The sequence below is a fragment of the Phalacrocorax aristotelis genome, chromosome 4 (genome assembly GCF_949628215.1).
Source record: "Phalacrocorax aristotelis chromosome 4, bGulAri2.1, whole genome shotgun sequence".
In the NCBI taxonomy this organism is placed as follows: Eukaryota; Metazoa; Chordata; class Aves; order Suliformes; family Phalacrocoracidae; genus Phalacrocorax; species Phalacrocorax aristotelis.
The window spans coordinates 7,495,260-7,507,288 of NC_134279.1; the positions used below are offsets into that span (position 1 = coordinate 7,495,260).

The 12,029-nt window shown below is 41.3% G+C and overlaps 1 protein-coding gene across 1 annotated transcript in view; it reads left to right on the forward strand.

Annotated features, from left to right (window-relative positions):
- The window catches only part of AFG2A (AAA ATPase AFG2A), a 206,079-nt gene that overhangs the window by 46,427 nt on the left and 147,623 nt on the right, over window positions 1–12,029 (forward strand). The window contains 2 exon segments of the mRNA XM_075090205.1: window positions 2,108–2,161; window positions 2,550–2,629. Of these exon segments, the coding sequence (XP_074946306.1) occupies window positions 2,108–2,161; window positions 2,550–2,629 (134 nt within the window).

A 12,029-nucleotide genomic window follows, 5' to 3' on the forward strand; every position in this document is an offset into this window, starting at 1 on the left:
CTGCAGCAGTTGCTGTGAGGGTGGATGTTGATGAAAGGAAGCAATGCTAATTGTATAATTGTATTTTTAATTGGCCCCCCAGTTTAAGAAGGACAGGGAACTGCTGGAGAGAGTCCAGTGGAGAGCTACCAAGATGATCAGGGAACTGGAGCATCTCCCTTATGAGGGAAGGCGGAGAGACTTGGGTTTGTTCATCCTGGAGAAGAAAAGGCTGAGGGGGGATCTCACCAATGCTTATAGATATCTGAAGGTTGGGTGTCAGGACAGTGGGACTGGACTCTTTTCAGTGGTGCCCAATGGCAGGACAAGGGGCAATGGGCACAGGTTGGAACACAGGAAGTTCCACTTAAATATGAGGAAAAACCCCTTCCCTGTGCAGGTGCCAGAGCAGGGGCACAGGCTGCCCGGGGAGGCTGTGGAGTCCCTTCCCTGGAGACATTCACACCCCGCCTGGACGCGTTCCTGTGCCCCCTGCTCTGGGCGTGCCTGCTCAAGCAGGGGGTTGGACGAGATGATCTCCAGAGGTCCCTTCCAACCCTTACAATTCTTTAGTTCTGTATCATTTACACTTCCTATAGGCAAGGCATGCAGTGCTCTTCCAACCTTTATAGGATTGCTTTTACCTATGTGGTACACTAGGTCTAGCTACTGCAGTAGTTCATCTGGTCCTTTGGACAGTGGGCAACTCTTCAAAAAAATAAATAAAACCAGCGGCATAGCCTGGATGCTGTGCTGGTGTCAGATAACTTGTGCTTTTCTTTTTAGAGTCTATGCTTTTTCCCATACATAGGTGCAGGTACTTTCCAATGGTGCCAGTGCCAAAATAAAGCCAGTGCATTAACTGTTATGCAAGGGTGAAAGTGAGTGTGGAGAGGGGAGACTGCAAAAAACAGTGTGCTGCATTTTTAGAGTAATGACTCTGTATTCTACTGATCTGGGGCAAAGGCCAGTGGGTCCCACTCAAAGAGGGGCTGTAACAGAAGCTCTGTCACTGCCAGTGTATAAATGTGCATCTGCCACACATTCTTAAATATAACATACCTGCTGTTGAAAGCTGCCTTACTGCGCTGAGCCGGGTGTTACCTGAAGGTACTCACAGCTGTGAAGCATAGGAAGGTGGTTCAGTTTTCTGACTGTGAAGGAGGATGTAGTTTCTGCTGGTGAAATTATGAGGACACCTGTTCCCTCAAAAATGGATTGAAGCCGCTGGCTCTTCTCATTCAGGGCAGTGGATAATCATTGTTGATGCAGAACAAGCTAAAGTCAATGAGTCATCACCAATCCCATGAGAATCTGAGTCCCATTAGGAAGCATTATTTAAGCAGCCTATTCTATGTGATATAGCAGAACAGAAAATATTCTGAGAATTCTCCATTTTTTTACTTTTTATAATTCTAAGTACTTGTTTAAGACTTGAACATTGACCTCGTGGTCTCTGGTCTGTTCCTAGTGGACAGGGCTGTGAGTACAAACAGGCACCGCAGGAGCTGGCACTAATAATTGTGCTTGGCAGTCTTGGCAGAGAGGAGAAGGAATGTGAATGAGCTAAGACACTGAACAGCTTTCTTGCTGGGGGTGGAGTGCCTCGTGGATGGGTTTCAGGTGTGCTGCTATGGTAGCTTCTTAATGGACCTGCAAACTGTCAAGTTCAAAGAAGTGCTGTTAAACGTTGGTTTAAGTCACTGTTTTGGTGCTTGGCTGGACAGGATGCATGTTGAGAGTGCAAGTATATGCTTTTCCATAATCTGACTTTTTGGGTGATTTGAAGCCCCCTTTTTGCTGTTGTTGAGCCAGCAACGTTTAAGAACCCCGAAGTGTTTATTTTTTGGGTTAATTCCATTTCTCATTAAAGTACTAAGAAAGTATTAGGGTGAGAGTGCTAACCTGCATGCGTAGTTACATGCACGCACTGTGCTATAACAAATGGAGGAAATCTTGGTACAGCTACAAGGTAAGTCTGAAAACACACAAATAAGACTTGTAAGTGACAAATTTTCCAAAATTCCTTGTAACAGCCCATCAGTAATGCAGCACAGGCAGATTGTCTAAGTAATTTTGTATGTAAATGTAATGTGCTTTTTAAACTTTTTTATTTTAAATTTTGCAGGGACCTGAGCTGATGAATAAATACGTTGGTGAGTCTGAACGAGCAGTGAGAGAGGTGAGAAAGGGCAAGCTATACTTAATGTTATATGTTAAGCTTTCTTGGCATTCAAATTCTGTTCTCTTCATAAGACTACCTTTAAACTTCCCAGAAAACCTCCTTGTGGTTTAAGTTTAAAAAAGAAAAGAAGGAAAAAAAAAAGGGATATGTTGTGTTGTGTAACTTCCTCCTGCGCTGGCCTAGTGATGCATGTCAAATCTGGGATCTAGTAGCAGCTTTTGCTATAAGCCTGCCTCACGCAGTATCATGAATAACTTCTAAACAACGACAAGGCTTACGTCTGTTCTGTGATGCTCTGTAGCTGTTGAGGTGTGCAGGGTACGATAGCATTCTGTAAAAATTTTCCACCCCTTAAAACTGAGTGTTTCATTGTTGTTTTTTCTAGATCTTTAGGAAAGCCAGAGCGGTGTCTCCTTCAATTCTTTTCTTTGATGAAATAGATGCCTTGGCAGTTGAAAGAGGAAAGTAAGTAATCCTGTTACAAAAATCACAGACGTTACTTTCTGATAAATTACTCTTACGTTGTGCAATCACAAGTGCATTACCTTTCTAGAATTATTTTATTAAATATATTCATTCCATATGCAGAAGGATAGCAATTGTGACTTCTGCTCAAGCGTATTTAACTTGGCATAAACAGGTAAGCTGGTGGAGTTCCTTCTTTCTCATCTCATTAGCAGGAATGATTCTACTGGTTCTCATGCCCTTTGGCTCTTTTCTGTGGTTTTAGTTTGCATTTATTTCCAGTAACTAACTCCTTTCTTTTCCCAGGGTTGTTACACTGGCCTAATATAGTGTCTCCATCAAGCAAACAATATGATCATATGCTATATGACACTGGAATTTCCACAGAGACTACTCATATGCCTAAATTTATACTTACATTATAAACATTTTGCCAGACTGCGAAAAACTTCATGAAAAGATTTGGGAACACTTATGCCCTTTCATGTGTGACATTAAAAAAGGATTATTGTGCAAGCAGCTAACAACGGTGTTTTTTTTTTTTAATATTCTGCTTTGTGATGATTCTGAGAGATCTTTAGCTCTTGTCTGAAGGAGGATTATAGCAGGTTTGAGTTGCTACTATAGTATTTAAGATCTGACAGGCTCTATAAGTAGTCTGTCTTGGGGGATACCTTCTTACAAAATACTAGATGTGAGCAAGTGCTTTTTTCTGTTTTGTTTTGCATGCAAAGCTATCAAATACGTGCATGTAGAAAGTATTTGTGCAGTTTAGAGGCGATCACAGCTTCATAATTTTTCTGGAAAAGAAGCTACCTCGGCATCCATATAGATTCCTTTGTATTGCAGAGGGGCCATTTGTATCTGCAGGAAAGGATGAAAGGTGTCATACTGACACTTGAGCAAGGTGGCGTAGAGCTGCCCTCTGAAACTGCGAAGAAACAGACACATTTTCTGTTGAAAATGCAAAATCTGATAGACGATCTCTTCGTCAGCATCCTCCTCATATGCAATGTATGCAACTGTGACATTTGTAAACCTCCTAGAAATGCTAGCCACCCTGTGGTACGCACTGAAACACCTGCCTGCTTATCACAATAGTGAAGTTGCAAAAACGTGTGCTGGAATCAAGCCAGTAGAAGGGGGGAGGGTAAAAATATCTCCCCCCCTGCTGCAATTTTTAAGGTGTTCAGCTTTCAGAAAGAAGACTTCATCAAGATAAAACCTTTTGGAAGAATAAGCCATAGTACATTTTAATCAGCCTTTTCACACGGTGCCCTAGAGGCATTGAGTTTGTTTGTTTGCTTGCTTTATTCTTCTAGGGAGTAAACAACCCAATTTTACGTTACCTGGGACTGTCTGTGGTGGGGGGTGATGGGCCTGGCACAGCTTGCTGAAGAATGTGGTATGACCTGCTGCAGTTATGTTGTGCTGGAGACATCTGGTTTTGGAGCTTTAAAAAGAACAGGGTGGGACACACAAATATTTCGTTGTCAAATCTGAACCAGATGGGAGGTAAAATATGTAGCAGAGTTCTCATAAAATTCATCTGAAATTAAATGGTGTAGGAAACCAGACAAGGCACTTACTAGAAATGGCCTTTTTTTACAGGCTGACTTTGCACAGTAGGAATTTGCAAATGCATTAGAGATGCTAACGATTTGTGGCCTCTGGAGATCCATTTCCTGTACTATTACTAACCATACTGAAGTTTTCAAGGAAACACCTGTTTATATTGTCTCCCTATTCCCTCTGTTGGTTGAATTAGTTTTCTGTCCCTTGGCAGTGAAAAACACTCTGTAAATGTCTTTCCTTTCAGTTTAAATCCTTGTTAGGATCCTGTACGTCTTTGGGCTTTGTGCAGAATGTGCTGCATCCCAAATCTCCTGGGTAGGTAACCTCTCCTGATCCGAACGGGACCTGTCCAGGGATACAGAGAAGCCTAAACTGTTAAGTTGTTTTATGCGTAGTTAAGTCTGAAATACAGATGTCAAATAACGTCGAGTAATTGCTTAATGCTTTTGCTCTTCAAAGCACTTTGCCAAGTATTCATTAACCCATTATTACTTGTTTAGATTTGACTAAAGCTTGTGGGTTTGAAACACAAATGTTTTGCTCCCAACCCTCTGTAGAGATCACTAAACAATCCCTTCTCATCAGCAAACACACACAAACTAATAGATGTTATAATTAATTATAATACAGATAGATCAAGAAAGCTAAGGAATTTTCTTGTTTACACTGTTCAACATAATGTCTCCTTTGCATCACGTAGCGGAGTCTCTGTCACTGCACAAGCCATTACTCCGTGGCAAACACTGCAGCTCCATTCAGATAAACCACAGGGTTTTATTTATTATACATACCCAAGGCATAACTCCATAACTGTAATACATCTAATGCTCTACCTAATGTTTCTGTTTCACATAGCAGTTTTGTTTTACAAAATGTATTTGTGTGCGTTTATTAGTTACAAGAAATAATACTTTGAAGTCAGCAAAAATTATATTAATTGACATTGTTCAGTGTCAAAATGTATTATTTCTGAAAAGATTATTTCTAATCCAGCCTGCTTACAAGCTCTGTGTGTTTTATATATATGAAATAATCTTTTGGGTCTTATTTCTTGTCTGCCCGCCCCCCCCCCCCCAATTTTGCATGCAGGCAACACTGATACATATTAGTCCCAGAATTAAAAATGTGGGCTGGATATATACCAGCCTTGAAGAGAATTTACAAAAATATAATCCTGCACTTCTGAAGAAAAATTGTTCAGCGTGAGGAGCAGTTGCTCAACAGGGATGCCTGGAGATGCGTGATGCAAGATGATGAGAGGGTGACTCTGAATGGACTTGAGTTTCCAATGTGGTAGTGAAGACAGATAATTTGAGCTGTATTAATTTCTGCATTTTGTTCTGTTACACTGTGCTTTGTTACACTGTGCTTCTGGGGCTCTTGGAAGACTTTCCCCTCTTTGGCTTATGGTGAGCTGTTAAAGAAAGTTTAGAGAGAATTGGAAATAAGAAATTAGGGGCTGAATAGACTGATAATAAAGAAAAAAGGGAGGCATTTGCTATAGCTGATTCTAAAGAATAGATTATAAACCTGTGGAAGAGAAGATGGTAGAAAGTTAGAGGTGTCACAATGAGTTTTGAGTAGGAAAAATGATTGAAGTAGGAAAATCTTCTGCAAATCAGAAAGGCTTTTGGTAGAGGGTTCTCCTTCACTGTGAGGTAGCTATATAGGAGAAGCTCCACCAACCCTATCACTTGACATCTTTAAAACAACACTGATGTTTCATGGATTCATGTGTAGCAAGGAGCAGTCGTGCACGGGGAGAGGTGAACTGTATGATGCACGGAGCCTTTTCCACCACTCTGTGGTTCTAATTAGCATTTGCTTCCATGAGTGGGTTACTACTTTTTTCTTATTACTTTCAAAGGATGATGTTATGACTTTTTGTAGGAGAGACTGTGCTGAAGTGAGACCCGCAGGACTGGTCCAGATACAGCAGCGCATGAGGAGGGAAGTTTGCCTTGCAGTAATCCCTTGCCTGGACAAAGCTTGAGAGGCTTTACAAATTGCACAGCTGCAAAGAGTTATGGGTATTTGTTATCCCTTGGTATCCTGACCATGAAAAAAAACCTAATTCTTCTGGCCATTAGAGGTTGCCAAGAAGGAAATGGCCTGGTAATTAGACTTGAAAGTGATGAATGAACGTGGGTCTGTGTAAATGCAGCACAGACAGTCTGTTTGCTGAACTTAAGAAATCTGTGTGCTTTGGAAATGGGACATTGTTTATATAAGTAGGATTTTTAGGATTTTTGGGCAAAGGACATATTTGTTCCTTTTCTTGTTTTTCAGAAGCAAAGCGTTTTCCCCTTTAACTGTAAATCTTTGTAATGTAAGATGGGAAATGTTGTAGACTAATGTGAAAGACACTGATAAATTCCATTTTCAAAGGGGAAAAAAAGAAGGACAAGAGACAAAATCAGTACTTTGCGTTGACTTGGTGAGTCCAAAGCAAGTTGTAGGTGAATAACACTAACCTTTTCAGAGTGAAGGTAGAAGTGACAAAGTGAAGGGACTTTGGTACCAATCCCCTGAAACTACAATATTGTGATGCTTTTCCAGGGAGGTGTGTTATCCTGCATGCTGGGGGGGAGGATAGAAGCGTTCCTAAGCCACAATTTGAAATGCTCAGAACCTCTGAAAGATGTACTGTTTTCACTTGAGGTTTTAATTTATTTGCAGTCTTAACTTTTGAGGCCCTCAGGCTCCTAAATGAAGCTGTGAAGAACAGCAGCTTCTCTTGTGTACTGTGCTACCTCTGCTTTTAACAGGGACTGTCATAAGTCTGTTTTTAAACTGTACACTTTAGCACATAACACATTGTACACTTGGACATACCATTACATTTCTGTATCTATGCAAATTCCCTGGTGTAATCGGCAGCCTCTGTCATGAAGGAGGTCAGTGCGTTGCATTGTAGCAATGAAACCTACGGGCACTCTGCAGGGGCAGAGCAAAATGGTATTAGGTAGGACAGAGGTTCTTGGCAGAAAAACCACCTTGCACAGGGTAAATATACCAGCAGCAGAGGTAGAGGAGGTATTGTCACCCTAACATTACTCATGCAAAGGCAAAAGAAAGTGAACAAAGAATACACGGACGAAATAGTCTCCCTGTGCCATGAGGGACCCAATTCTAGCAGCTGGCTCTGTTAGGCAAGGAGCTTTGTATTTCTGGCTTTTGTTGGCACTGGTAATCCCTGAATTGGGGATCATCAGCTGATTCCCTGCAATATCTGCGCTGTGTTTGGGTGCGATAGAGAGGTGAGGCATTCAAAACTTTTGTGACTGCTGTCTGAATTCTTTAAAATTTTGGAATTTGGTATCCAACTAGAAATACTGTCTGGGGGAAAAAAGCTGCATGTGCAGTGCCAGCTTTCTATTTTAGGCCTAGCAAGGAGTGGTGAAAAAGTGAAGTTTTGAAATTATTTAATCGTACAGTAAAGCTTGTCATTTGCTTTGGAGTAGCAGTCTTAACAAATAACATTAACCATAGGTTGTGTGTATATACGATAAATGTCTGCAATCCCTTTAATTTTAAAACAAACTTATCAACGCTTCTTGTCTAGCAAGAATCCTATATCACAATGTGTTTTAAATCTGTGTTTCTTCCTTTTTGTTTTAAAAAACCCCAATAACTTGTAACTTTGCCGGCCTGTATTATAATTTGGACATTTGAAGTCAGTAGAGACTTTCATTGGAATCAGTGAAAGCAGGCCTGGATCTGTAAACCCTTTTCTTGAAGTCATTCAAGTGCATGGATAAACGTACAGGGTTTGGAGGGACAAAGCAAGTCCGTTAACGTAGGTAAGCCTGTTCTGCATTGCTCGGGAGTGCTGTGGCAAAGTTGACCTGCGGCAAGATGCTTCAGCCAAAGACATGAATTTGAGCCTCTGTCTGGGTTTCTGCCAGAGAGCCGGTTGAAACAGAAACCAAGGTTAGAGGGATCAGAAGTGGGCATACATGGTGACCACTTCAGTGCCTGGTATGGCGTTGGCTATGGAAAAAGGTCAGTTTACCTGACTAAATGGGCCCAAGCAGGCTACAGCAGTCTGCAGGGCCAGGGCTATAACAATTGAAGGTCTCGTTTATTTATTCCATTTTAAATGAAATACAAGGGGAACATAACTGTAATTAAAATTTATAAATGAAACTTATTCTAGGTGAAAATAAACCTCTTAAACTTAAATATTCTTGTAATGAAATGAAATCCAGTCTAGTTGGTTACTTCTAGGCCTGTAATACTTCCAAATTAAACTGTACTTTCTTCCCTGGTAGACATGACTGATTACAGTTTTCAACTTGATTAACTTCCAGGAATGCGCAGAGGAGCAATGCTGAGGGAAACAGAAAGAAAGGAAATGGGAAATTTACTGGGCATCAGGTGTGTGTTTGGTTTTTTTGTTTTGTTTTGTTTTTATGTGGGTTTTTTTTTTAGGGCAACATCACTGTTAATAGGAGAACTCTTGATGCAGGACTGGATCTGTAAACCCTTTTCTTGAAGTCATTCAAGTGCATGGATAAATGTACAAGTCCAGCTTAGTGTCCTTCCTGTTTCAGCCAGACAGGGCCAGGGCCAGGTGAAAGCAAGGTCTCATGGCCATCTTTCATGGATGTGCGCCTCAAATTAGTTGCAGGCAGATGGAAATGGACGATGGATCACCACCTAGGTACTTCAGGGTTTGAGGATGTGCTTGGGAGAGCCCTCTGGAAGAAAGCCTGTTGATTCCAAACCTGTCTCAAACTGGCTCCTTTCCTCCTTTTCTCTCCTTTCATTACATTTTATTTTTCTGGGCCTACCTCACTAACTCCTGCAGTTAGCGAAGCTGCAATAATAAGAAGTTTGGGCAAATGGAAAGAGGCTGGTTGCATGACCGTGGAGGATAATTAGGATGTTTCTGCAGCGGTCTATAGGCTGTTTCTTTCAAAGCCACCTGCTGAAAGCTGAGTGCTTTTCCTGTTTTCACAAAGCTCCTCATCTCTGTTTAGGAAGCTTGCCTTGAAGTTGGAGGACATGCAGGGAGTACTAGGAGTTCTTTTATTTTTCTGTTCTTTTCTAATGTCTTAAAAAGCTAATGACGTGAACCGCATTTAATCGGTGAATTGACAGGTTGCAAAACACCATTTTGGCCTGGAGGTGACCATAAAGCCAGGTGTTCTACCCACTCCCTGAACTTCCCAGACTTCCCCAGGTTTCCTCTGGAGATTTCCCTTGTGTAGTTCTTGATTTTTGCTCTTGAGGAAGCAGAGGTGATGTGAAACGATATAGCAGGTAATAGCTGATACAGGTGCCTACAGAATATGACAGCATCTCATTGCAGTGTGCTGATGAAGGGAAGGGTTTACGATTATCTTTAGGAGTTTTTCTGATGACACAGGCAGGAAAATTCCCTGCTATGGGGAATGTTTCTTATAGCCCTGAAGAGGTTTTTGGGTTGGGGTGCGTGTGTGGGGTTTTTTTTTGTTTTTTTAAATGAATAGTGAAAGCATTTAACTGATAACATACAATATTTGTATGCTGTATATCTCTCCTAGACTTTTTAAAAACGGCCTGTAGTATCTGTAGTGGTCTGAATTAGTAACATGCATTGAAGTTGTACCATACGTGTGCCAGAGTGAATTTGGCCCAGTGTTTTGATCATGATCGCTTGGGCCTAGGTATGCTTGCTCTGCGTTTTTGCTTTATGAAATACCTCTTTTGTTCTGAGTGCATGTACATAGAGGAATAAATTACTAATTGTGGATGGCAGTTTTGCAACTCAAAATGGGAATTGTGCTTGTAAGCAGAAAAGTATGTGATGTAAAAGGTGTTGTGATTTTGAGGGGGAGAGGGAAAACTGCTACAGGGGAAAAAATAATGATATTGTGCTGCTTACGTAAATGTGCATGTCTCTGTAAACACATTATATTTAGTAAAGTTTGGGTTTTGAAGCCCCCGTAGCATTAAAGGGAAACAAAGTTCAAAGCCAACATAAGGGCCTGCTCTGCTATCTTTAGATATAAGAATATTCTGACTGAATTAATATTTCAGCAGGGTATATCTGTGCGGAAGAGCCTGCTTTTCCGAGCTGGCATGGCTGTGACCATTCGCTGGACAAAATGCCCCACTTCTGGAAATTTTGAGTGAAATTCCCTATCTGGGAAGATGCTGCAATTACTGTTTTTCTGGTAATGATATTGGAGTAGATTTTTTTTTTTTTTCTAATGCTGTGGAAAGCCTTGAACTGCCAAAGCTATATTTCACCACAGTTTGTGAGGGAAGGAAATAAAGCAGTGTGACAGTTAATTACTATCACGGCAGTTGGACTGAAAAGATGGACTTGGCAGGTGCTCCTTGCTGACAGGTTACCCCTGCAAGGCCCTGACAGAAATGTCAGACTCAATAAAAATCCTTCAGACTGTGCGAGCGAGGCGACTCTCGCGTGGGAGTGTGCTGGCAGGGGGCTTTGGTATTGCAGGAACCTTTTACCTCGGTAGTTTGTGGAGAACTGGAGAGTCCTGCCAGAAAGGTCCATTTCAACCTGTGTTAATTTTTTGATACCAACCGTTTTGTCATGCCAATGAATTTTACATTTGTTTTGATAGGAAATTATTTCCAGAGATTCCAGTGAAAGAATTGAGATGATATCACATCCACAAGTATTTTTAAAACTGGTAAATTCTGATTATGATTGCAATTCTTTTGTTGGGGGTGGGGGGGGAATAATGAAGGCAGCTTTTATCTGCATGTAAATCTTGCCTGATATGACATTTTGGAAGAGAAGGTGGGCCGTACTCCCTTCTCACAAAACCTGCATTATAGATTTCAGCTGTGTGGAGATTAATCCCACTGCAGTCATTTATCCTGGATACTTCTCCTGAGGTCTGCCTCTTCGACCTCGCAGATCTGCCTGAGGTAGGGTCATCTGTGCAGAAATGGGGCTTTTCAGGAGAGGGGCCCTCCCAGGCTTCCTTCTGGTTTTGTAGCTTCACAGTTGCTGTGAATTTAAGAGCACTCAGAATGTTATTATGTGAATATTTCTTGCATTTCCACGTCTACAGTTTAGCAGCGTAACTAAATTAAGGTCCTGATTCTCAAGGTAAGGTGTTCAGACAGGCATCGATGCAGTTGAAGTTGGTGGTGGGTTAGAGAGTCACTGGTTCTCCTTTACAGGATTTAAATGGTGATTGAGACCTAACCACATTTTCCAATGAAAGTCACATCTGGTGTTCTGAAAAAACATTTGTTCCATTGGCTTTGGAAGTGTTCTAGGTTGTCAGATGATGCAAGTGTACGCTCGTAAAGGTGATGCTTACCCAATTTCATCATGAGGTGAAACCGTAATGACTGCGTTCTCATACTGGTTTTAGTTTTAAAATATTAAAATATCTGTTAGATAAGGGGGGTGGGTGAGGAAAAAAAACGAAGTTAAATAAGTAAGAATGTACAAAACAAGAAGTCAGTTGCTGTCAAAAATTGCCTATAGCAAGAAGGGTAACACATTTAAATCTGGTGATTTCATACATCTGGTTATGTCCGGAAATAAAATCTTGGCTTGAAGAGCTATATAAGCTAGTGAACTGTATGTACTCCTTGATGCAGTGATGGAATTAGGCTGCAGTTGCTTTTATATCCCCAGGAAGAAGTAGGAGAGTGGCTTATAGATGTTCAAGGGGAAACGTTGGTGCTTACTGAGATATGAATCCAGCTGGTTAGAATGGTCTTTGGATAAGGCCAAAGGAGATGAGAAAAAGAAAAGGTGTTATGGAGAGCCCTCACCTGCTGTACTGAACTTGGAGCTGGGGCTCAGTCTGTCAGTTCCATCAGAATGGAACCAGATTAGTGAGGT